This window comes from Cucumis sativus, chromosome 4, assembly GCF_000004075.3.
Source record: "Cucumis sativus cultivar 9930 chromosome 4, Cucumber_9930_V3, whole genome shotgun sequence".
Taxonomy (NCBI): domain Eukaryota; kingdom Viridiplantae; phylum Streptophyta; class Magnoliopsida; order Cucurbitales; family Cucurbitaceae; genus Cucumis; species Cucumis sativus.
Genome location: NC_026658.2, coordinates 20,427,930 through 20,454,957, shown reverse-complemented (window position 1 = coordinate 20,454,957; position 27,028 = coordinate 20,427,930). Strand labels below are relative to the sequence as shown.

Genomic DNA, 27,028 nt, shown 5'->3' with positions numbered 1-27,028 from the left:
AAGAAAAATTGGAGTTGGCACGGATACACTGGAATGGAGAACCAGCAGTAGCTATTTCACGGTCGACGGACGAAGGATGCACCACGGCATACCACGACGTGCAGCTGTCGGATTGTGAACGAAGGCAGGGGCAACCAAAACTGACACGTATATGTAGATTTCAGTTATAATTTAAAGATAGAGTTTTATGTTTAAATGTGATTTAAGTATTACAAATATGAATATGGATTCAATTCGTTTTCATGACTTTTGACTTTGAGAAGTCAAACTTTTATCGGGTTTATATTCAACTATAATTTGACTTTTAGAAAAATGAACGTGAATTCATACTTAGGAGGTCGAAATTAGTCATGATGAATAAAATGGTAAAAAGTCATAATATTGACTTTGGACCTAAAAAAGTAAAAGTTTGAATTTAATTTAAATGTCAAATTACCATATTGTCCTTAGACTAATTTGTTGAGATTTTGAAAGCTCATCAAATGCAAGTGTTGCATGTGATTTGCAAGTGGCTTCATGCATGTGAGATACCTACCCCACTAATAGTTAGTGGAATGTCAAGTGGTGAGATAGGAAAGCTTTTGCATGTAGTTTGCTTGTAAAGAGGTTTTTTACAAATGTGAAAGGTCTTTTGTTTTTCAAAATGGTAAGATTTTTTAAAAATGCATGATGCAGTCCACGTGGTGACCAAACCCTAACCATGATAATTAACCTTGCCTTTATAAACACTCTTTAAACCCTAATCTTAATCTTTTAGTCGTACGAGTACCGAAATTGTTTAAGCTTTCCAATATTTTTTATCATCTTCTCCAACAAATCCAGTAAAGTTCTCTTTCCCCTACCCTTTACATTTTGTTTCATTTTCCTTTACTCTATATTCATTATGTCTGGGAAACAAGCCTTAACTGAAGCTTTCAAGAAGTACCAAGCAACCACTGTCAAATCAAGTCAGTCAAGTGAAGATGCAATCCAGCGATCCTGGGTCGGAACAAAGAAAAGAAGAAGGGTCAGTGAAGATAGTGGTAATCAATGGAGTTGAGATTCAATTGCCTAAGGATGAGCTTGGTGATTTGCTCATAGTAGTATCTGGAAAGACATTGAAGAGGGAAGAATAAATGAAAGAAAATGAGGAGTGAGCAAAGGTAGAGAAGGAAAAGATAGAAAAAGAAAAGGCAGAGAAAGAACAAAAAGAAAAAAAAAACAAAGAGAAAAAGAGAAGGAAAAAGAAGAAAAGATGAAAGAAGGAAAATGAGAAGAAAGTGGAAAGAGAGAGATTAGAGAAGGAAAAAGAAAGGAAGAAGAAGAAGAGAGAAGAATAGAAGAGGAAATCTGCAATGAGGCACGAGAAGAAGATGTAAGAGAGATAGGCACCTACTCGCTATTTACATAAACAAAGTTTGATAGGGTGGCAAAGAAAGCTAGAGAGAAGAAAGAGAAGGTAAAAACATGACTTTTAAAGATTAAAGTTAAAGCATAAGGAGTTAAAGGCCTTGGCTAAAGAGAAAAAGGAAACAAAGTCCATTAAGTTCCGCTAATGTTAGGTATGTTGAGATTTGATTTACTAATTATAGTCAATTTTACATGTAATTAGGTTATTTAAAGGCTATTTGAAAAATTTTACGAAAATTTGTATTTTTTAATAACAAAATTATACAAAAGAAATTCTCTCTCAAATTTCAAATCTAAACACCAGGTCCAGTTTCCATCTCTCTTTCTCAATTTCTTCAAATATCGATTCCCACAATCCGGTTTTAAGTTTGGAGCATAGCGGATCAACATTAGTGGTGTTCCCAGGTTTGTGTCCATGAGGTTATCTTGTCATTTAATTAGGTTGAAATGTGGTGAGTTCTTACTGCTTATTAATTCCACATCGCTTGTTTTTTTGTTTGTCACTATTTTGCTTTTGCTTTAATTTTGGTCATTTTCCCATTAGAATAAAAAATCGAGTACAATTTGAAAACTTCATTCGTGTGCTTATTAAGAAGATGAAATATGTTTGACATATACTTTATTAGTCTTGATTAAGGTTCATTTTCGACAAATTTGCAGGTATTTGAAGAATCCGTGGACCATGTGATTGATCAAGTCCACTTATGCATTAGTTTGATTAGATTAGGTCATCCGTACATGTATTATAGTTAATCTAATTGTTAGATTAGTGTAAAATCTTTGCCGACAATGTAATTTAAATCGTTTATTACAAATACAAAGGTCTTTATGAACACATTTGGATAATGTTTAATCATGATTTTTTTTTTACAGCGGAAAAATGTCAAAATAAGTAAATATATGACTAACGATGCTAAAAAATTGTCGACGTATAAGCATTTATTACATGGAAATAGTGGTGTGAACATATAATTCTACCACATGAGCAATTTCAAAATTTACATGCATTTCATCAACATTGTAAGATTAGTGAATACAAAACTTTACAATTCCATGGAAGATTTTTGTAAGTTAACGAGAACAATCTATACAACTCCATATGAATATTTTCAAAAAGAATATAATTTCAATAGTCAACCACAAATATAAATGATAATTTAAAACCCTAAACCCTAAAACTAACCAAATATATCATATATATTCTTCACATTACAATTATGAACTACCTTCACATGTCAGCATCTATAAACATAAACTTTGAGTATGCTAACATTATCAAAATCTACCAACCATCCCGATATAAATTTTCATGGAAGTGTATTCTGTTTTATTTTATTCAAAATATATTTGGAGTAAGGTTATGAATAAAATATGCAGAAACTAAAAAGAAATTAATACTGAATATGAAACATCCATCAATTATCAAAAGTTTATATTCTTCTTGAAGCCTATTCGACACTAGAACAAAAACAATACTATTTGACATTTTTTAAAATTAACTATCAATTTGTTTGACAATTTTAAATATGTCAAGTAAGCTCGTGTCAAGAATAGGAGTAATATTTGTTATCTGGTAAAATCGTCAATCAGTGATTTACCAAATATGTTAGAAATATGAAATCTGGTAGACTTACTTAAAGTGTCAATGTTAAAATACTAGATATTTAACTTTGGAACAAGGATTTTATAAGTTGACAATTTTTTCTTGTCAAATGTAACTTCATCTTATCACATATGAAAATTACTTCATTAATATTGGTATCGCTGCAATACATTCATTATGATGACAGTTTTAGTGGTGTAGGTTATTTTTGTTAGTAAAAGTTTGTCTATAGCAACACAAAAAATATGTGTCACAAAAGATTACTATTAACGACACAATTTTAAATTGCACCAATAAAAATTATTGGTAACAATGTCACCAAATGACTTTGTGAACGACTTTGCGTCGCCAATACTTTTAGTGATGTGTTTTTGGGTTTTAGTGACGTTTTTCGTGTGCCACACAAAACAAAATTTCTTGTATTGATTCATTGTGTTTTTCAATAATAAAGTTCATATGTGCCTTTTTTTTCGCAAAAATGAAAATCCTATTATTACAAATTATCTACAATTGTGCTTGTTGTCTATGGTCCAACAATGATATAAATTAATTGAAGAAGATAATGATTTATTAACGAAATAAACAGACAATACATATATATGAATAATTTAAGCTATCAAGCACCCTTATCTCCGTGACATGAGTTTCAAAAGGAAAATAAACTTCAAATCAATAAAGTCTTTGATAATCTATGGATATGGATGGTTGATACTCAATAGTAACTTCGTTCTAATTTTCACTGATTTTATCTCTAACCTATACTTCAAATATATTTTTAATAAATTAAAAGAGAATAGATTCTCACGAATGTTTAATGCTTTCGTGTTTTGATTTTGAAAATTAAATAATATAAAGGGAGAGGGAGTAAGACAGATGGAAAAAGAGACCAATGGAAAGAACAGGTTATTAACTTTTCGAAAATAATATTTATTAGAGTCATATAGAAACAAATAGAAACAAAAGGATGTTCTATCGTACATCTAAATGTATAGATTTTACATCATTACATTAGTTAAGAATTAATAGTTGTATAAAAAGGGTATTTTAAAAAATAATATTATATACATATATGTATAATTTAAGTAATTACATGGAAGGGAAGAACAATTTGAGTTCAATAATCAATTATGAGGAAGAAAATACAAAAGTGAAGTAATTTATATTGAAAAATAATTTAAAACAGTTAAATGAAAATGAATATATAAAAATGAAAGATGTTGAAAAAAATGGAATAAACAAAAGAGAGAAAGGATAAGGGATAGGAGAAAGTGGTTGCATTTGGAAAGGTCTAAAATACCATCATAGATGGATATAAAAGAACAAAGATAATCTCCATACTTGTAACCAAACGAGGACCTTTATACAACATTTTCTCATTCTCATCCTTATTTCTATATCTCTCAAATATCATTTTAATGGCAGGCCAAAGCACACATTATTTGGCATTTCCAAGAGCTTCAACAATAACGTGGGGTGATGACACTCGATACTGGAGTTGGGCCACCGTGGATTTTTGCAGGTCTAATCTTCAACTCAAATTTTATTTGTTCATTTTATTCATATCTCATGCATTTTCATCTATTTCTTTTGTTTTCATTCATAATAATATAAACTAGTTATTAGATTCTACTTTTTAAATATAGATTATGTTCCAATTATATGTTATTTATTATTGTTCTCTCTCACCATGGTATTTAAAACCTTGCAGCTACGCAATTGAAGAAGCCCGACTTTTACAAGTATCTTGGCTCGATTGTCGTTGGAGCATGGATGTATCTGATTTCAAAAAAGATATTTGGTACAATGCAAGCGTTGAAGTAATGTTGACAAGCAACGCCTCTGGATGGAATGTTCCACTATACCTTGAAATCGAGTTGCCTGGGAGTGAGCAACAGTCTCAAATAGTATTGGAAGGCAGACAACCAAATGTGTGGTTCAAGATTTCATTAGGTAAATTCATACTAAGTGGTTCTCTGACTAGTGGAACAATCCGATTCGGCTTCTACAACCATGAAGGGAACTGGAAAAGAGGCTTGAACATAAGAGCCCTTGCCATTCAAGCACAAAAATGAGTTTGAAATGATATGTTCAAGAATGAATATAAATTAATATAATAAAACCCTAAATAATAAGAACTTTTGCTCTATTACAAAAACTTTTAAGTTTAAATGTTATATTTCAGTTATGCAAGTAAATGTTGAATATAATGTAACACAACATAAATAAATAAATAATATGACCTTTTGCATGGTAGCAATAAGGTCACTTTAAACACTTTAGTATGTTTTTCAATCAAGTATGTACTCTGAGTTTATTCTAATTAAATTTAAGCATTCATTTTGTGATTATTGATTATTTTGTACGTACATCATATAACAAACATTTTGGAAATTAATAAGATAAAATGAAAACAAGTGAACACAATCATAATTTTGATCTTATTAATTTGTTAATTAAATGAAATGAATAAACAAAGAGTAATATGAGAAGACAAAATTAACACTTTGTAAATGATGTTGCAAGAGTCGCTTTTATGTTGTGATGGATTAGTTTTACCACCTACTAATTTTTAATTAAATAGTGACAAGAACTATTTTAGGGTTCCCGTTAATCAAGTACAATATGTAATATGTTGATGTAAACCACCACTTCTTGATCGTAAGAGTAGAGAGGTCTAATTTAACCACACAAGAAGCTTCGTGTTTAACAATACTCCAAGGTAAATTTTTCTAAGGAACAAAGTATATAATGGGGGAGTGGTTGATAGGTAAAGTAAATGACATAAATAAAGTGTGGGAATGTAAGATAACAATGTTTATATATCTCGAACATATATAGTGTCAAACCCTCATAATCGTCTCATGTTAACAAAGTTCATGAACAGTTTCCAAGTTAGAGACTATCAACCCCATATGGAGAATTTAAAAAAGAATGCTCAAACCTCAATATATAAACTATAATATGAAACGAATGATCAAACTCATATCTAAACAATTCAACATAATACACAACCAATATATATATCACATACCCCTTATGATCAAACACACATGTTCTGAGATTTGCAATCTACATACAACAAATGAACGTTCTACCCATATACTAACAATGAGCATTTTTAAAAATAGCAAAATAAATTAAAATATTTTGGATTCTACCAATGATAGTCTTCTATAGTGCTATCAGTGATAGAATTTGCTATAGGTTATAAATATTTTGTAACATTTCCTATTCTTGAAAATTCCTCTACTAACAAATATGTCAATTCCATTGATAATATAAAAAAAGATATCAACTTATATGACTACGTATATCTTTTAAAATTGAGCACCCTTATCCCTTATCTCCATGACATGAGTTTCAAAAAGAATATAAACTTCAAATCAATAAACTCTTTCAATCTCCATGACATGAGTTTAAAAAATATTATAAACTTCAAATCAATAAACTCTTTGATATGGATGGGTTCATACTCAGTAGTAACTTCTTTTTAATTTCTACAGATTTTATCCCTAACCTATACTCCAAATATATTCTCGATAAATTAAAAGAGAATAGATTCTCATGAATTTTAATGCTTTCATGCTTTGATATTGAAAATTAAATAATATAACGAAAAAGTGAGTGAGAAAAATGGAAAAGGAGATGAAAAGAACGGGTTATTGACTTTTCAAAAATAATATTTATTAGAGTCATATAGAAATTAAACCACGTTAGATTGTACTTTGGAAGGCTATTAATAAACCTATCAATTATAAATAATAATAACATTAATATATATAAGAATTAGGAAAATTGTAAAAAAAAAAAAAAAGTAAATTTGACAAAATATTTACAACATATAACCAAATTTTGAGATTCTATCAATAACAGATATTGATAGCCACTGATATGCTTCTATCAAAGACATTGATAGACGGTGATAGAAATCTACCCGTTTCTATCATTACTAGAATAATTTTTTTTTTGTTATAACTTGTAATTATTTTAATTTATTTTGTTATTTTAAAAAATGCTTCTAAATATTATTTATTTATTCGATGATACAAATGCCCATAAACTTTACATAATTACACTCTTATAAAAATGGTCTTTTAACAAATAATTTTTATATCCATATATGTATAATTTAGAGACATTTTTAAAAATAGCAAAATAAATTAATATATTTACAAGCTATAACAAAATTTTAGATTTTATCAATGATAGTCTTCTATCACTATAACATATCAATGACTATCGGTGATAGAATTTATTAGAGATCGTAAATATTTTATAAATTTTGCTACTTTTAAAAATATATATTCCAACAATTTAATTAATTACAGGGAAGATAAGAACAATTTGAGTTGAATAATCAATTATCAAGAAGAAAATATAAAAGTTAACTAACTTATATTAAAAAATAATTTAAAGTAACTAAATGAAAAAGAGTATATAAAAATAAAAGATGTTGAAAAAATGGAATAAACAAAAGAGAGAAAGGATAAGGGATAGGAAAAAGTGGTTGCATTTGGAAAGGTCTAAAATACCCTCATAGATGGATATAAAAGAACAAAGATATCCTCCATACTTGAAACCAATCAAGGACCTTTATACAACATTTTCTCATTCTCATCCTTACTTTTATATCTCTCAAATACCATTTTAATGGCAGGCCAAAGCACACATTATTTGGCATTTCCAAGAGCTTCCACAATAACATGGGGTGATGACACTCGATATTGGAGTTGGGCCACCGTGGATTTTTGCAGGTATAATCTTCAACTCAAATTTTATTTGTTCATTTTATTCATATCTCATGCATTTTCATCTATTTCTTTTGTTTTCATTCATAATAATATAAACTAGTTATTAGATTCTACTTTTTTAATATAGATTATGTTCCAATTATATGTTATTTATTATTGCTCTCTCTCACCATGGTATTTAAAACCTTGCAGCTACGCAATTGAAGAAGCCCGACTTTTACAAGTATCTTGGTTCGATTGTCGTTGGAGCATGGATGCATCTGATTTCAAACAAGATATTTGGTACAATGCAAGCGTTGAAGTAATGATGACAACCAACACCTCAGGATGGCATGTTCCACTACACCTTGAAATCGAGTTGCCAGATGGGAGTAAGCAAGAGTCTCAAATAGTATTGGCAGGCAGACAACCAAATGTGTGGTTCAAGATTCCAATCGGTAAATTCATACTAAGGGGTTCTCTGACTAGCGGAACAATCCGATTCGGCTTGTACAACCATGAAGGGAATTGGAAAAGAGGCTTGAACATAAGAGCCCTTGCCATTCAAGCATAAAAATGAGTTTGAAATGATATGTTCAAGAATGAATATAAAGTAATAGAATAAAACCCTAAACCCTAAATAATAAGACATTTTGCTCTGTTACAAAAACTTTTAAGTTTAAATGTGTTATATTTCAGTTATGCAAGTAAATGTTGAATATAATGTAACACAACATAAATAAATAAATAATATGACCTTTTGCATAGTAGCAATAAGGCCACCTTAAACACTTTAGTATGTTTTTTAATAAAGTATGTACCGTGAGTTTATTCTAATTAAATTTAAGCATTTATTTTGTGATTATTGATTATTTTGTGCGTACGTCATATAACAAACATGTTGGAAATTAAAGAGATAAAATGAAAACAAATGAACACGATCGTAATTTTGATCTTATTAATTTGTTAATTAAAGGAAATGAATGAACAAAGAGTAATATGAGAAGACAAAATTAACACTTTTTGTAAATGATGTTGCAAGAGTCGCTTTTATGTTGTGATGGATTAGTTTTACCACCTACTGGTTTTCAATTAAATAGTGACAATAACTATTTTATGGTTTCTGTTAATCAAGTACAACATGTAATATGTTGATGTAAACCACCATTTCTTGAAAGTAAGAGTAGTGAGGTCTTATTTAACCACACAAGAAGTTTCGTGTTTAACAATACTCTAAGGTAAATATTTCTAAGGAACAAAGTATATAGTGGGGGAGTGGTTGATAGGTAAAGTAAATGACATAAATAAAGTGTGGGAATGTAAGATAATAGTGAGAAATAATAGGGTTACCCATAGATTACCTTTGGATTGAAATATTCTTAGGATAGATCATATAGATTGATTCGTCAATTTATTATATAAGAATAGGGTTATCTAATCTAAGTACAACAAAAGCAAAAACCATCTAGAAACATCGGACAAACTCTCTTATCGTAATGAATCCATCATAGACAGCAAAATCAATTTTAAACTAACCAACACTACTACAAAAAAGGGTTTACCATTTTACCGATCAAGACTTGACGCTTTTTAATGGGTTTAATAATTCAGTTTCAAGTATAATGGAGTTCACTTCACAATTTTTAGATACAATTATATTTGATAAATAAAAAACATCTAAGTATATTACTTGACGCTTTTTACGCGTCAAGTAATCCAGTGTCAAGAATGAAAATGTTTTTTGTTTGAAAGTTTTTATGCATCAAGTAAAATTGTACTTTACAGTTTATGAAGGTCAAGTATACAAGATTACTTAACAGTTTCTACATGTCAAGAATTTGTTTACTCTTGACACTATTTGCATGTCAATGTTTTTTTTTCAAATGAAAAATTATATATTTTACTATATCCACATCTATAATTTATCATGCACCTATTTTGAAGTTCAAGAATAACAAACATAAGTAAAGCAAGAGAGTACAAAAATGTGTTAACTACACATTAATTGAACAACTGAATCAACTCAAATTTTCCATCAAAGAAGTAATAATATCTTAACAAATTGCATATATATATATATATATATATATATCAATGAACCATACATGTAGTTAGTCCAAACTTATTAAACTTTCCACCTATGTATAGCCTAAAGGTGTACCATACCAAAACTTGTCATTCCAGTATCAACAAAACTAGTTCACCTATATCCAATATGAACAAAATATCAACAAAATCTGTTTATCTAACCAAAAACATAATCACCATAATCAAATGTGGCCACCCAAAAAATTAGCAAGCTTCATTCGCACTTCATGTAACGACCCAACTTTTCTACCTAAGTCGAGGTCATTAACTTTTGACAAAAGACCTTGGTTGATACAAAATGAAATGTAAGACAGTTGAAAAACATTCAATCGAGGAAAAAACAACTTTAAGTCAGGCCTGATTTCAAATATTCAAAACTTAAAAAAAATATTGTTTCCAAAAAAAAAAGAGTTTGTAAACTAAGTTTCAATACAACGTTTTAAACCTCAAAAACAATAAGCAGAAGCAAAATAACACATTTCCTATGGCAATCACGCTTCCTTCCTTCCCCTCGCCGGCTTGCCGCCTTTGTTACTTTTTGCCTGAAAAATTAAACATAAAGAGGTGAGTATAAAATACTCAATAAGAGACCCACTACTAGTCTCGTTGGGGGAAATAAATTGTTAACGTCCTATTGGGATACCCTGCACATTCACAGTCTTGTGATCCTCTAGGATACACGTATCAGTCTAACACCCGAGGGATGTACATTTCAGTCTAGTGTTCTGCAGAAACACATATCAGTCTAATGCTCTCGAAGGATGCATAATAATTGGTGATCCCATAGGACATCTATAAGGCACACATCCCAATAAAAGCTAACAATTTTCCCCTAGTCATTTATAACACATTTCCGTTACTTCAAAATATAAAGTTCTTTCACGTAACATTCTAACAATCAACTTATCCCACTTTAGTCCAAAGACCGTTGGTAACATTTTAATACATCATTCGAACAAACTACAAAGTCATAACACCCTTCAGTTTACCAGTACAAGCCACATTTTAGTATAACCCACACCCAACCAAAACAAATTCACCAGTTCACATCCAAAATTTTATACAGCACAGTCTACTAATATCATCTTGTCCAACATCCACACCTGCATGTTTAATCCCAGACAATCTCCATATATATATTCAACATCAAATCTACGTCAATTTATGTATATGCATAACTTCAGTCATTCACAATATACATTCAACAATCCACATCAATCCATACATAAATATATGTGTGTATATATATATTTCCAGTTAAACACAATATACACTAAACATTTAGTTTGCAACCAAATGTGTATATCATAACCATCATCCCTACTAAGTTCCGATATAACCATATCGTCCAACACAACTCAAAACTTTAGGTGAGTCCAGTAGAAAGTCCCTTACCTCAAGTTTACGTAAGCTCTTCAATCAGACTAAATCCAATAAATTAAATTCCAAGTAGAATGAAGTTCGAAACTTAGATATCCAAGCACGGCCTCTCTAATATCACCTTAAAATCAAGCAATACCCAAATCAATTAATCAATTTTAAAACTTACGCTAGCCAAGAACAATACTACTAAATCCACAATTTCTCCTTACCAATGAACTCACAACATAGCTTTGACGATTGACAATAAAATAGAAGCAGCGGCACACGAATGAAATTGATGCGTGCAAAACAGATCTGCACAACAATAAAGATGGATGTTGGACCCGCGACTGGAACACGGGGAGTTGCACGACAGATGAGGACTTCACGATGCGCAGCTGTTGGATGCTACACGGTTCGTATCTAAACGACGAGCGTCGGCAGAACTACACACGAACGAAACGCGGGCTCGGCTGGGTTTGGCTTCAACGGACACAGAGACGATTGGGACGGGGCTATTGGTGGGGACACGAGATTGCAAATCTGGACGACGACCCAGAGAGACACGGCGGTTACAGGCGGATGGGCGCGATGGTTTAAATTCGAAGAAGAAAGAAGAGTCGCGACTGGGTTTCAGTTTCGGTGAACGGAATGAGACGGGAATCACGCGGCGGCTGGACTTCACGAATGGAGATCGGCGCAGACGTAGCCGGATGAACGGCAAGGTGAGAGGGGACGCGACGCCGACAACACCAACCGACGACGACGACGACGTTCAGCTTCAATGGAAGACCGAGACGATCGGCGGTCGGCTGCAGATCTGAAAGGAAAAGAAAAAGAAAGATCGGAGAGGCTATGTGTCACGGACATATTTTTCCAAAGTGTGTTTACCTTTCGTTATATGCTCCGATTACCCCCAGTTTATCCCATCTTTACTTTGCATAACTAGTTTAGGTGTTTACTTTCCATTCTAGGTCATAAAGCTTGGGTGTGACGTTTCGGCATTTTCATATGCAAGCTTGCCAAAGAAGAAAATGTTCAAAATGTACTATAGGGGAGGCATACCAGTTGAATCCCCGCCCAAGCATTAGTTGTACTCTTTGCAAGAAACCCTTTTTTCTTGCAATTGACAGTCTTTAATGCTTATTGTAACGTCTATTTCAATGTATTTCTTTCCTTCCCGCGTTTTATAAATAAAATTTTCCTAAAACGCCAAGGAAGGTTACGACATACATCGACGTTACCCACAACTCTTGGATTTTGATCGGCTGATTTGTTCGTGAGTTAGAACAAGTGCCGCACAATCGTCCGTCTCGAGGTTGAAATGCTACGATTGTGACAAGTGGTATAAGAGTGAGTAAAATGTCGACTGCAAAATGAGCGAGTAAGACCCATGAAGAACAGTTGGTAGAGATCGAAGAGCAGATGCTCCACCTGATGGAAGTTCCTGATTCCATCCGATTGATGGAAGAACGACTTGAGGAAGTTGTCGAGAGAGTCGATGCTGTTGACGTGGTGTCTGGTCGCCTAGACGGATTGCCCATACAAGATTTGTTGGCTAGAGTTAACACGCTCGAGTCACGAATCCAAAGAATTGGAAATATTTCCTACGAGCGTGGGGACAGTTCATCGTGCTCTGTTGCCCGAATGGAGGAGCGAGTTATGGAGCTAGATAACTCTCAAAAGGATATAATGGAAATGGTAAATAGCATGTCTGAGGACTTTCAAGCCACCTTGGATGTCGTTAGAAACGAAATCGTAGAGGTGAACACGAAGGTGAACCTTACGATGCGAGCGTTGGCCAATCAAGCTCCAGCTGGAGGAGCAATTACAGTTGGCAAGATAAAGATTCCAGAACCCAAGCCCTTTTGTGGGGCAAGAGATGCAAAGGCATTGGAAAACTTTATCTTCGATATTGAGCAGTACTTCAAAGCCACGAGTACTAATATGGAAGAAGCCAAAGTGACACTAGCGACCATGCATCTATCTGAAGATGCCAAGTTATGGTGGAGATCCCGATATGTGGACGTTCAGGAGGGGCGTTGCATAATAGATACGTGGGACAGTTTAAAGAGAGAACTCCGCTCGCAGTTTTTCCTCGAAAATGTTGACGTTGTGGCTCGACGGAAGCTGCGAGAATTAAAACACACTGAAACTATTCGGGAGTATGTGAGGGAATTCGCGGGGCTGATGTTAGATGTATCCGACATGACCGAAAAGGATAAAATCTTCAGCTTTGTTGAAGGGTTGAAGTCGTGGGCAAAGACTAAGTTATACGAACAGAGAGTTCAAGACCTCGCGTCAGCCTATGCAATAGCGGAGCGTTTGTTCGATCTGTCTGATGACACTCAAGCGACGAGGCGTCGTCAAAGCTCTTCACCTGGAAGAGACAGGAACGACCAACCGAATTCCCCAGGACTACCGATGAAAATGGAAGTCCCAGTAGAGATCGCAAGCCTTCTATCCAATACAGGGGACACCTAGAGAAGACGTGATAATCCAAACACGTCAAATCGTTCTATCAGTTGCTATATATGTAATAGAACACATCGCGCAAGGGAATGTCCGGATAAAGCTGCCTTCTATGCCTTTCAGGCCTCGTTAGCTGCAGACTCAAATGATGTGTCGGGTCAACCAGAGGAGGAAGTTGGGCAGGAAGACAGAGTTCAGAATGTTAGAGTGGGAGCCATAAGACTCTTGTCGTCCCTTCAAAAGAGAGCAGGGGAGACAGGTGGGTGCACGAAAGGGGGCCTAATGTATGTGGACACCTGGATCAACCGGAACCATGCAAGAAGCACTATGGTTGACTCTGGTGCAACCCATAATTTCATAACGGTTGTGGAAGCCAGACGATAACCTTCACTGGAAGAAGGATACAGGAAAGATGAAGGCCGTAAATTCTACAGCTTTACCCGTCGTCGGAGTAGTGAAACGAGCGATGATACAGTTGGGACGATGGAGCGGCCTTGTTGACTTTGTGGTTGTGGGCATGGATGACTTTGATGTAGTTCTCGGAATGGAATTCCTTCTCGAACATCAACTGATCATAATGCCTGCAGCCAAATGTCTGGTGATCACGGGGTCTAACCCCACCATTGTGCAGACAGACCTTAGGCAACCTAAAGGACTGAGAACGATCTCGGCCATGCAACTGAGAGAGGACCGTGTTCGAGAAGACACAAGGTGTGTCATGGAGAAATATGGAGATGGGAAACATGAGAGTTTGCCCATGCCAGGATCGCCTACGGAGAATAATCATCGTATGGCACCGTTAGAGTCACCTGGACTTTGGAGACAATCAAAGAGATTGTCGAGTGTAGGATTCGCTAGACCTGCAGGAGCCCCGTATAAAGCACAAGGCTTTTTGCGTGAGGAAGAGAATGGGCAGTTGTGTGTCAACAACCGTGTCCTGAAGCAAGCCCCGAGGAGAGGGCCAACTCTTGGGTCCATAAGCGTGACCCAACCTGTTGAATTAGCTGACGCTGAGGTGCGTAATCATGCGTTGAGTGGGGTCCTACTATAGAAGGGACACCCTATCGCATTTGAGAGTCAGAATAAGAGTGCCATCGAGGGCAATCATACAGTGTTTGAAGAAGAAACGCTGGCCATAGCACACGGTCTGAGGGATGGGAGACAGGGTTCCCATAAATCAACGTTTGTCAGAAAGATGAACAACGATGTTGCCCGCCATTTCGGTACTCAGGTGAATCTGAGTTCAAATCAAGCAAGGAGACGAAGAGTCGTGCTCAAACTTGATTTCGAGTCAGAACGCATAGAAAGCAATCATGGGGTTCCACATGTGTCGGCTCGTACATAGGCATGTCAAGCTGACAGCCCAACGTGAGACGTGTCAACAAAATCCACGAAGGAAAACTCTGTCGCTCATGATGGCAGGAGTTTGACGAAGGCCGGCCAGTTAGCGCAAAAGAACGGGGTTTGTTCGTTGGAGGCAACACAACCAGGTGTTACAGCTATGAAGAAATCATCAACTGACGGAAGTCCAACAATGAGTGTTGGTGACGGACAATATGTATTGTCGCGTCCTGTTGATTTTTCTTGTATGAAGAAGGAGCCTCAGACTCGTAACCTTGCCAAGAAGTGGAAGCGTAGATCAGACACTGTTCGAGCTAATTTGGAGAAAGTTTCGAAGCGGCTGAGAAGATGGGCAGATGGGAAGCATCGCCTCTTGGACCTTCATGTGGAAGGTCAAGACATCGTGACGCCGCAACCTAAACTGATGCGGTTTCTGAAGATACGAAGATCTCCACCTCGTGAGAGCACACGAGGAATCAACAAAAGTTGAAGAAGAAGACCCATGGGGAGGATACACAAGTTCATGATGAAACAGAAGAGCCTCCTCATGGAAGAAGCCTGTGGAAGACGTACCAAGACCGTGAAGCGTGGAGGCAGAAGATCGAAGGATTCCAGCTTTGCCAGTCGACGGGGACGTCAACTGTTTAAGTGGGGGAGTGTGTCACGGACATATTTTTCCAAAATGTGTTTACCTTTGGTTATATGCTCTGATTACCCCCAGTTTATCCCATCTTTACTTTGCATAACTAGTTTAGGTGTTTGCTTTCCATTCTAGGTCATAAAGCTTGGGTGTGACGTTTCGACATTTTCATATCCAAGCCTGCCAGAGAAGAAAATGTTTAAAATGTACTATAGGGAGGCATACCAGTTGAATCCCCGCAAGCATTAGTTGTACTCTTTGCAAGCAACCATTTTTCCTTGCAATTGACAGTCTTTAATGCTTATTGTAACGTCTCTTTCAATGTATTTCTTTCCTTCCCGCGTTTTATAAATAAAATTTCCCTAAAACGCTAAGGAAGGTTACGACATACATCGACGTTACCCACAACTCTTGGATTTTGATCGACTGACTTGTTCGTGAGTTAGAACAAGTGCCGCACAATCGTCCGTCTCGAGGTTGAAACGCTACGATTGTGACACTATGGAGGCTAGGGTATGGGGATGAAGTAGGAGAAGAAGAGGAAAAAAAAAAGAAGAAGGAAGAAGACGGGGAAGGGTCACGCACGAGAGAGAGGAAGAGAGAGAAATTTTAATTTCTTTTTTTATATAAATTAATAATTAATAATAATATTATTATATTATTATTCTTATTATTACATTTTCATCCTTCACTTCTTTTCTTTCCCAATAATTAAACTTCTCTTCCAAGCCTAAAGAAATAAAATAACACTCAACAAAATTTAAAATCCTAAAAATAGAGTAATCTGATTAAAATTAATTACCTTATAGTTCGGGGTTTTACACTTCATCCAACTCGAATTGACTATATGAGCTCCTTATATCAATCTGGTAGGAAAACTAAAATTTTGAAGTTCTTTGATTACTTGAATTGTATAAAATTATTCAAACAATCATTTAAACACAACATACTGAATCTATGACTACTATGTTTCCATTAGTGATTATATCTCTCATGTATCTCATCATATAGTACCCGCATTCAAATAATCCAACTTGCAAAGGACACTGTAAATACATAAATTACCAAAATACTTAATGGTGCAAATACCCCATATATCGTATACTTTTAATTAACGAATAAATATGTTTACAGTTATCTTCACTCTTTTCCATGTTGGTTGTTTTCGACTTGTTTGAATATTTTTCTGAGATCAAAAGATAGTAATAACCCTATTTCCAAGAAACAACTGCACGTTCGCCACAAAGTGAACTTTAAAAAGAAAAACATCATACATGAAAGAAGCTTAGTTACGTGTCAATTACATACCTAATATCTACTCTTGATGTTGTTCAAAGTGAGTCAATATGGTAGACTTCATCGTACGCATTAATAGCCAGAAGTGCCAATTTCCCACTACATAGAAATAATACAAGTAGATTGTTTTCACTGTCAATGCAATACATTTTAATGACAATAAGCATTAATTATAGTCTAGAAATCAGTTTCTCTACGCTAAATCAAAAGTAGACGACAACAATAAAAGTTGAACCTCCCCCTCCCCCCACCCCCAAGATTGCCTTAACATAATCCAAAGCCCTAAGATTGATCAATTCAAAGAAGCAAATCACACAATATGATCAAAACCTAAATGGAGAGCACATAAAAGTATGAGTTATGTGTTTCAATATCAATGGAAGAAGAAGCAATATATTTTAATGAATCAATTAGTATAATATTACTTACTCTAGATTAAAAGGAGCCCGAACGAGTTGGTTTTGTTTTGAAGTCATTAATTTACTGCATAGGTTGTGAGCTCTAACTTCTTGGTTAGTGTGACCAACAAATATAAGGGATGAGTCAAGAAAGATGTTATTTGAAACATCTTGTGAATGCAAATACCTAAGAAAGATGGAAAAGTCAATAAACAAGTACTTATAAAGAAAAGTCTAGAGTGGATGCATGAATATTTACGCCATATATGCCACCAATGTCAAAGTCTTTACTTCTCGTATATTATACAAAGTCTTTACTTCTCGTATATTATAGAAGTCAATAATATCTTCTCAAATAACACAAGTCTTCCTACCGATACCAAACAATGAGATTGGTAGTTGATAACAAATACCTAAATATTTGTCCATTACCTTTTCAACTAATCTAAGTATTCATGATATTGAGACATTGTTGAAGGAATAAAAGCTCTGGGCAATGGAAGATTTGATAGAACCATTCCTCAATTTAATTTGGAAATCCCAAAATAACAAAACATTGACAATATTTAGAATCAAAATTTAAATAAAAAACTAAGCATGCTTTTAAATTGAAAGATACAAAGAACTTACTCTTGTTGACATCTCTGAATCTACAATCCACCAAATTTGGGGACACCACCAGTCAGAGACCTTCCTATCCTATGTGATGAGATTGATTTGTGAGAACCAATTGAGATGGAAAAAGTTTTAGAGAAACTATTTTGCAGAAAAACAAAATCATTAGTTTAATTGATTGGTTAAGAAAAACTGTTTTTCTTCTACATAATGGAAAATTAGTTAATAATTTAGTTTTATTTAATTAAATTTGATTTAATTAAATTTATAAAATAATATTGCAGAGATATTCATTCAAATAAGATTTGAATGAAATATTAATTAAATATAATTTAATTAATTGTATTAATATAAATGTATAAGATATTAGATAGATATTTATTCAAATAAGATTTGAATGAAATATTAATTAAATATGATTTAATTCATTATTAACTAATTGATTAATTGTTAATTAATCAGCATATTTGATATTAAGAATCTCATTATTCTCTCCTACTCATTTTCCTATTCCAAGAAGGAAAGAGAGCTATCAATATCTAGAAGAAAACAGTTTTCTTCAAAAAAAATTTCATTAAGAAAAAAATCGAAGGTTTTTTCTCTCTGCAAAAAAAGTTTCTCTCAAATATCTCCAAGTTTTTTCCCATCCCAATTGGTTCCCAAAGGATAGGAAGGTCGCCACGGATGGTGTCCCAATTTGGAGATTGAGTTGTAGATTCAGAGACGACATTGAAAGTAAGTTCTTGTATCTTATCTTTAAAAGCATGGTTAGAATTCATTTAGAATTATGATTCTAAAATTTTGCCAATGTACCGGTATTTTAATATTTCCAAATTAAATTGAGTAATAGTTTTTTAATTCTTCCGCTGCCATAGGGCTTTTATCCCTTCAAAATATAGTAGCAACAAAAATTACTACATGTACTTCTATATTAAAAGGAAATACCAAAAAATGGTGGTGAATTAAAATGGCTCGCAAAAATCATATCATTAAAGTGGGAGCCTAAGACATACAATGAAGGTATGATTATGATTAATGCATTCCCAAAGTATAGTCATTTTGTTACAATGGAGGCTATATTTTTTATTTTTTAATTGCTGGTATATGCTTCATATTGTGTGTAATATTAAGTCATCATTTATAATGCACTTAGTATGTACATCCTTTATAAAACTACGTGAACTTTTCATATGACATACCCTTTTTAACAAAGCTCCCCAAACCTTGTGTGTAATATTTGCATTTTTGGATAGATGTGTTGTAGGTTCATTGTTGATATTGGGTATTCTTCGACAAAGATTTATTTTGTATGGTAGTTGCCACTTACCATGCTAGATCTTTTCAAGAGGAGTAAATTTGAATTTTTTGAAGAAATAATAGTTGTCTTGACCTAAACTTTCTTTAGGTGCATTTATGTCAATTAGAAGGAATGTCTCTCTCACGCTAGCTAATAATCAGTTTTATTAGCTCTCAGGCTTTTAGTTTATTCTTTAGACACTCTCTAATACATAGGGTTCCTTTACAATATACATAATTGCCGTCGTAGACCATTTTTCTTGTAGTGTAGCTATAACGAATGATTTGCATTTTACCATTTTTAGATATTAATTGCTAGTAGTTTAGCTATTTAATATTTTATTTGGCTATTATTTTTCTAGTTCGTTGAATGCAACTTTGTTGGTTCGTTTGCCACACTTAATAGTAGGTTATTGCATTTCTAATCACAAATTTTATTTTAAAGAAATATTTATCTTGATTAGTTGAAAACTTACAACTCTATTTTATTGCTTCTCTCATAGTTACAAAAAAGCCACTTCAAGTTGAGTTAATTGCAATTTGTAGTAATATAATTACAAATGAGGTTGAATTATTTGATTCATTGATATCCAATTGGAGATATTTTATGTTATTCACCTTTTGGTGTGGTGATTTCAAAAAGTTTATTTTTATTTCATTAGCCAGGCAAATTTGTTTCTATTATAAGAAAGTTCTTGTAATCACAAGTCTTGTGTTGAATACATATTTTTTTTAGTATTCTAGGAGAGTTTCAATCCTTAGGAACATTAGAGATAAGATCATTTATTTGAATTTCTCCTCATGCACTGCAAGAAAAGTAGTCTACGATGACAGTTATTTACTGTCGTAAACAAAATTCATGATAGTTATTTTTAGTCATAGAAGCGGGAGTCATGGAAAGTCCTTCGATGACAGTTTTTAAAAACTGTCACAATAAGTTATTTTATGACATGAAATAAATGTCGTTAATCAAAATTCAACGGCGTCAAATAACTGTCATATTTTATTTTATGACAACAAATAACTATCATCATTTGTGTATTAACGACGGTTAAATAAATGTTGCGAATTCATTTATTGTGACATTTTTTAATTGTCATGAATATGTTAATCGCGACAGTTTCTTTTTTATAAAAATGTCATTGTTTTGCTATTGACGACATTTTTTTCCTGTCACATATAGGGCAATCGTGACAATTTATTTTATTAAACAACTGTCATCGTTTTCGGATTGACAACAATTAATAACTGTCACAAATTCATTTATTACGTCATTTATTTTCTGTTGCAAATTTCTCAATTTACTACAATTTTTTCCTGTTCTCCTTGCCGCTCCACCATTACACGAACCATTTGAATGACAATAATGTAGCTGAGAATGACAATTTTGAATTTATAATATTGATACCCATATAGAAAAAAGTAGCCAACACTTTAATATATATACGATATAATACAATTTATAATATTCGTAAATTTCCAATCAAGTTTCAACAATTTACAAGTACGGAATCCCAACCCTTAATCAAAAAAATATTTTAAATAGCATTAGAATACATCTAACAAGATTTTCTGCAGAAGCATAAACGACCAACCGAGAATGTTCGTCTCTGAAAATGTTCTTTGAAAGAAAACTCATGAAGTTATCGACTCCGATTTAACCTACAAAGACAACATGAATATAAGCATCCACAACACATACATTTGTGAACCAACATTACCACAACAAAGAAGAAAATGGAGGACTATCATGTAGTAATGTGAATGTAAAAGAAACATTATATATATTATGAATTTTGTTTCTAATCAAGAACTTATTTCCTAACCATGTACTTGATGAGCGTTTGTAGAATTTAATATCAGCAACCAAAATCTATAAACTAATTCAAGATAGAGCGAGCTTATGTTGTAAAGAACACCTTAGAATAAATATAATAGAGGAACGCATGAATTTCAGCACATATGACAAAGTAAACTTTTTGAAGGTAGGAATTCTATATAAAATTCCCTAATCAAGCAAACATAATCATTTTGTTAGGTACATGCAAGATAAACTATTCCACACCAACATATATAATCAGTATACAAATGAAATCTTTGAGTTTCACAAGCTAAACTCAATTTAAACTTTGAACTAACAAGTCCAAACAATTTTCATTATAATTCAATAGTTAAAAACGTACCTTGGAGCCCTTCCAACCTTATCAAAAAAACATATAAGTCTAGCACTTTAACAAATTTCTAGTGCATATTATGCATCTCAATTGATCACAACAAAATAAGATTGAACATAAATACTCATAAGTAATACCTTTTCAATGTTGCATTTTCATAAAAATTCAACAAGCATTGTCACTCTCTCAAGGATTCTTCAAGCCCTAAGTATGAAAAAATGTTCAATGATTAAATCGTACTCCATTTACAAGACAATTTGACAAAGTTGAGTTGATAACTCTCATAAAGCCCTTAATCCCCCTCCCCCCAATTTCCAACACTATTGTTGGAAAGGAACAACAAGATCTTTCAAAGTAAGGAAAGAACTACTATGGAGATTTTTGATGGTATTAATTCAAGCAAACGTTGATATACTACTAATATACCATACTAATTAGACTAAAACAATTTCAATGAGACTAGAATTATACAAAATATACTTTAAACCACAATAGTTGAATATGTATTTTGGTAGGGAGGTAGACATTACTTACTTGAACAAAGAACGACAACGTCCTTGAAGTAAGAGAACTTTCTGCGCTAATCCTCAATTCAATCAATTATTCAAAATGTAATAAGGTAGTCATAGGAAGAAAATATAGTTTAAAAATGTTGATAAAAAGTAGAGGTAAAAAAAGTGTATAGGCTTAAGTTTCAAAAACTTAAAGCCAAAAACCAAATAGATAACATACAGAAATTCTCTTGGAAAGTGTATAGGCTTAAGTTTCAACATACACATTCATACCTTTCCAATGTGTATAACATACATCGCGGTTTATGTTTCAAGCAGAGGGTGTATTTCGACATTTTCAAATTTACTCCTCTTGGAAAGATCTAGCATGGTAAGTGGCAAATAAAATTCTACCATACAAAATAAATCTTAATTCACCATCATTTTTTTGTCTTTCCTTTCAATATAGAACATGTAGTAATTTTTGTTGCTACTATCCTTATTGTAAGAAAGGGAGAGAGAACATACTTATAATTATCAATAATCACTTCCCTCTATCCTTCAATCAAAGCAACTCAATAGCAACCATAAACAAAATATCAATAGAAAAATCAAAAGTACTCAAATTCACTTGGAAAATGCATAGACAAACAAAAAGACTCACACCATCAAAGTTTAAAATCTCACATTTCATTTTTCATTCTCTTTTTCTCAAAGCTTCAGCCCATAGCCATGACATCTCCCTTGGCCTTGATTTCCTAATTCAAACGAACAAAAATCAATCAAAAATCAACCAAGTGCTTCATTGAGGCATTTTATCAAACACATTGTAAGCTACCAAAATGTTTCATCACATAGCCAACCATAAAGAAAAAATGTAGATTCAAATTAGAAAAATGATTGTAAACAACAATATTGAATAGGATGGTAGACAAAACAAACACATATCTCATATAAAAGCAAAACTATGAGGGATGTTTTTCATAAAAAGAACCATCAATATATCACATTGTGGGTAAAATGAAAGCATTTGAAGTTAATATATACTGTATAAATACAAACAATAGAAATAATGGTTGAGATTCAGCAGTGAGTTTAGCGGTGCAAGGGGTGTTGGGTGGTTGCGTCGGCTGAATGAGAGAGAGAGGGATTTCGTGCGTTGTTGACCAAAAGTCTAGTCTTTTCCGGCGTGCGTGAGAAAGGGAGAGAGATGGTTAGCGGAAGGGAGGAAAAATCGAGGAGGGGCAACATGTGGATCTTCCATAGAGAAGAAGAAAAAGAGAAGAAGAAGAGAAGAAGAAGAGGAGGAGGAGGATGAGGTAGAGAAAGAGTTTTGGAGATGTTTTATTTTAATAAATAAATTATTTAATGTTTTTAGAATTAGGAAAAAATCTGATTTTAATAAATTTTTTATTTAAAATAAAGTTTATTTAAATAAATTAAATAAATTATTTTTTTGTATCTTTTATGACACCAAATAACTGTCGCGGAAAGTAAAATCCGAAAAATTCCGTCTTTTCCCGCCAAAAACGCAGTTTTTTAGCTTTTGTGACAGTTTTTTTTTCTCCTTTCAATTTGGGATGTATACAATTATCATAATAGGTAGTTTTTCTTGTAGTGATATTTTCATTCAGTTTACTAGTGGAATCATATCGGTCGCTGGAGAGAGGAATACACATGACCAACTAGATGGCATTGTTTCATTAGCAAAATGGAGGATTTTAAACAAATTGCATGAGAGGAATGAGATGGTTACTGTCAAGTAAGTTGCAAAATTATTGTTGTTTAGATGCTTGTGAATAAATATTTGTTTTGATCCAATTTTATTATTTTTTTCGTTTTAGGTCCTTATTGATAACATAAAAGCACTAGATCCAATTCCTTTACTTGGAATCAAAATGAGATTAGGATGATTTTTAACGTACATGCTTAGACATGTGGATTTTTCACCGAAGGTTTATGTTTGAATGTCATATATATGCGGCATACAAACCTTTTGCAATTTATGTTTGTGTTATTATATGAGAATGATCATTTCTCAAGTCTCTCTACACTTTGTTTCCTTTGTTTTTTATTTTTATTTTTATTTTAACACGATAAAGTTGGTAAGTTACTTGAAACTTGGTGTTGAAATACGACATGCGATGAATTACATTTGAAGAAGAAACAAATTATTTAGATAAAACCAATCAAATTGACATTTTCATTTTCAAAGAATTTATGCATTTATTGTCTGTTCACCGAGCATCTTTGTGTGCAGTTCATATCATTGATAAAACTCATGGGTGTGTTTTAGTTCTTTAAACTCTTGTCAACATGTTTATGTATGCTTTCTTGATAGTGACTTCTAGATTCTTCCTTCGTAGTTAGCTCAATATAAAGGGATTTCTTTAAAGCGATTACTTGCACTTGTTTCTATGAAGAGGTTAGTAACTACTAAAAAAAGAGGTATATTGTTTATATTGAAGATGTAAAAGAAGGATTGGAAAATGCTCCAACAACCTTTGTTGGACTTTTTTCTAGACATAACTTAGGTATAAATTCGGTTGGTTTTGGGTTTTAGGAAAAAATGGAACATATTAGTGGAACGATAATATTTATAGTAAAATTTGTTGCCCATATTTGATTAGCCTCCCTCTTTGATTGGCATTGGTTTAATGTCCTCTAATCGAACACTTACTTATAGTTTTTCTTAGTGAGTATGAAAGTTATAAGTTGTTGTGTTAGTGATACTTATTTGCTTGTCCTGATGGACCAGTCCACATGATGAGGACACCACAAGCTTTGTTAATAGCCATCCAAAACGGTCCAAACTATCTTCCTCGAGCTCCATATGGATTTGATATGATGGTCAATATGATCCTTTAAATTCTTACATAATGACCAATTAAAGATGGCATTGGATTTGTTTAAAAGATCCTTCATCAATGTTGTTTTCTTCCTTGACCGGGGACCTTAAACATTCCATGAGATGATAATCATTGAGTTCCATACTTTCTACTTTTGATGTACTTGTAAATTGTTTCAAACTTGATTGGAAATGTTATAATTAAATCTATGGTTGTTCTTCTCTTCTGTTGTGTGTCATTTTCACTGTGCCTTAATTAGCTTTAAATAGAACGTTCTTTTAGATAATGTTCTTTAGTTATACTTTAAAATTAGATTTTGTTTTCTTACTAGGTTTAGAAGAATCCATTTGAGCAGTGAAGCCAAGATGGAGCAATGGATTGATATAGGACTTTTTGTATGGTTGGTAGAAAAATCTTGATTCCAATGTACTGATTTTAGGTTTGTTGGTACCTAAAGATGTTAATGTTTATTCTTTTTGTATGTAAACTACCTTTTAACAAAAAAAAGTGGTTATTAGCCAATGGGTGTACAAATATTACAAAGTATATTATCGCATATATATAATAAAATGTCGACTCTTTGTGTTCCATATGGGTATGATGTATTAGAACATTATTGTCATTGAAATGGTTAGTGTAATAGCAGAGCGACAAGAAGAACATGAAAAAAAAAGTAGTAATTGAGGAATATACGATAAGAAAAAAATGTCATAATATACGAATTTGTGACATTTTGTAACTGTTGTCAATATAAAACAATGACAATTTAATTTTATAAAAAACTATCACGATTGACTTATCTTTGACAGGGAAAAAATGTCATAATATACGAATTCTTGACATTTTGTAACTATCGTCAATAGCGAAACAATAACATTTGCTTTATAAAAAACTGTCACGATTAGCATATGCTTGACAGATAAAAAATGTCATAATAAACGAATTTACGACATTTTTGTAATTGTCGTTAATATGCAAATGAAGACATTTATTTGTTATCATAAAATAAAATATGACAGATATTTGTTGTCATAAAATAGTAATTAATGACATTTATTTTCTGTCATGAAAAAACTTATTGTGACATTTTTTGAAATCTTTCATGGAATGACTTTTCACAACAGACGATGCTATGACTGTAAATAACCGATAGATTTTGTTCGCAACAAAAAATAATTGTCGCCGTAGACCATTTTTGTTGTAGTGAAAGTGCAAGGACGTACTATTACATAATTTTTGTTGTAGATGACATTTATTTTTGTTGTAGTCAACTTTAACATATATATCTAGAGATATGAATATGTGTGGTAAAAATGCCGAGAAGTGTTTGTCTTAATTAGAAGAAGTATGAAACTTATTATTGTCAAAATTAATTTCTAAGTCTTTTTAGTTCAACCATCATGTAGTGAATCTATTTCCCTTCATCAATTCACCGTTGTCTGAAATATGTTGACTGTTAGTTCATTACATTCATACTCACCCATCTTTCATGATCACGTCACTACTTGCATTCCTCAAATTTGTATTTATCAGATGTAAGTAATAGATTAGATTCATCACATAGTATGAATATATTTATATTGTATAGTCTCACCCCAAAACATAAAATTAGGCATCCAATTAATACATTACTAAGTTTTCGTATTCGATTCTGATTTATCCAGAAAATAATTTTCAATGTTTTGCACTTGAGCGTAAGAAAAGAAAATTTATACACACGCGACACAGTGGCGTATCCAGAAATCATATGTAGGAGGCACTATTAACAAAAAAAAAAAAAATTGTAATGGATGAGTTTTGAACCAAAAACCTCTAGATTTTAAAGGAGATACAGCCACTATACCAAAGATATAAAATAATAAAAATATGCATTTTAAAGATATATTGTAATGTGAGGGTGTGAGGGTGGACACGTGCCTCTAACCTCTTAATAAATCCGTCCATGGCGACATATCATTAGAGTTTTAAGGCACAACAAGTGAGTTATCGTTATTACAAAATTTGAGCGCATACTGATAGTTCACTACCAACATTGTACACTTAAAACTTTAGTAAAATATCCACGAATTATGAGCATAAGCAAAATCCTTACCTATGAATATCGTGACATCACTCAAGAGAACAAAAGGATTTAACATACATCATGAATCTTCATTACATTATATGTTCTATGCATATATAACAATTCCAAATTCCAAATTTCTGAATGCAAATCGTGTATTTGGTATTCTTAATTTTGATGCATGTTAATCTCTAATTAGTTTAAATACAATTAATGTAAAAT

General features: G+C 32.8%; 2 protein-coding genes and 1 long non-coding RNA gene across 3 annotated transcripts; 2 read left to right on the top strand and 1 right to left on the bottom strand.

Moving 5' to 3' along the window:
- The first annotated feature begins 4,314 nt into the window (after nt 1-4,314).
- Nucleotides 4,315-5,271, top strand: LOC116403224 (lectin-like). Its single transcript, XM_031883822.1, has 2 exons — nt 4,315-4,511; nt 4,701-5,271. The coding sequence occupies exons 1-2, from the start codon at nt 4,408-4,410 to the stop codon at nt 5,062-5,064; spliced, it is 468 nt and encodes a 155-aa protein (XP_031739682.1). The 5' UTR covers nt 4,315-4,407; the 3' UTR covers nt 5,065-5,271.
- A 2,302-nt stretch (nt 5,272-7,573) lies between these two features.
- LOC116403225 (lectin-like) lies at nt 7,574-8,564 on the top strand. The gene is made up of 2 exons (XM_031883823.1): nt 7,574-7,746; nt 7,936-8,564. The coding sequence occupies exons 1-2, from the start codon at nt 7,643-7,645 to the stop codon at nt 8,294-8,296; spliced, it is 465 nt and encodes a 154-aa protein (XP_031739683.1). The 5' UTR covers nt 7,574-7,642; the 3' UTR covers nt 8,297-8,564.
- Nucleotides 8,565-22,348: 13,784 nt separating this feature from the next.
- Nucleotides 22,349-22,657, bottom strand: LOC116403528. Its single transcript, XR_004216308.1, has 2 exons — nt 22,583-22,657; nt 22,349-22,469 (listed from the first exon to the last, which is right to left on the bottom strand). It is a non-coding gene; the product is annotated as an uncharacterized LOC116403528 (long non-coding RNA).
- Nucleotides 22,658-27,028: the final 4,371 nt, after the last annotated feature.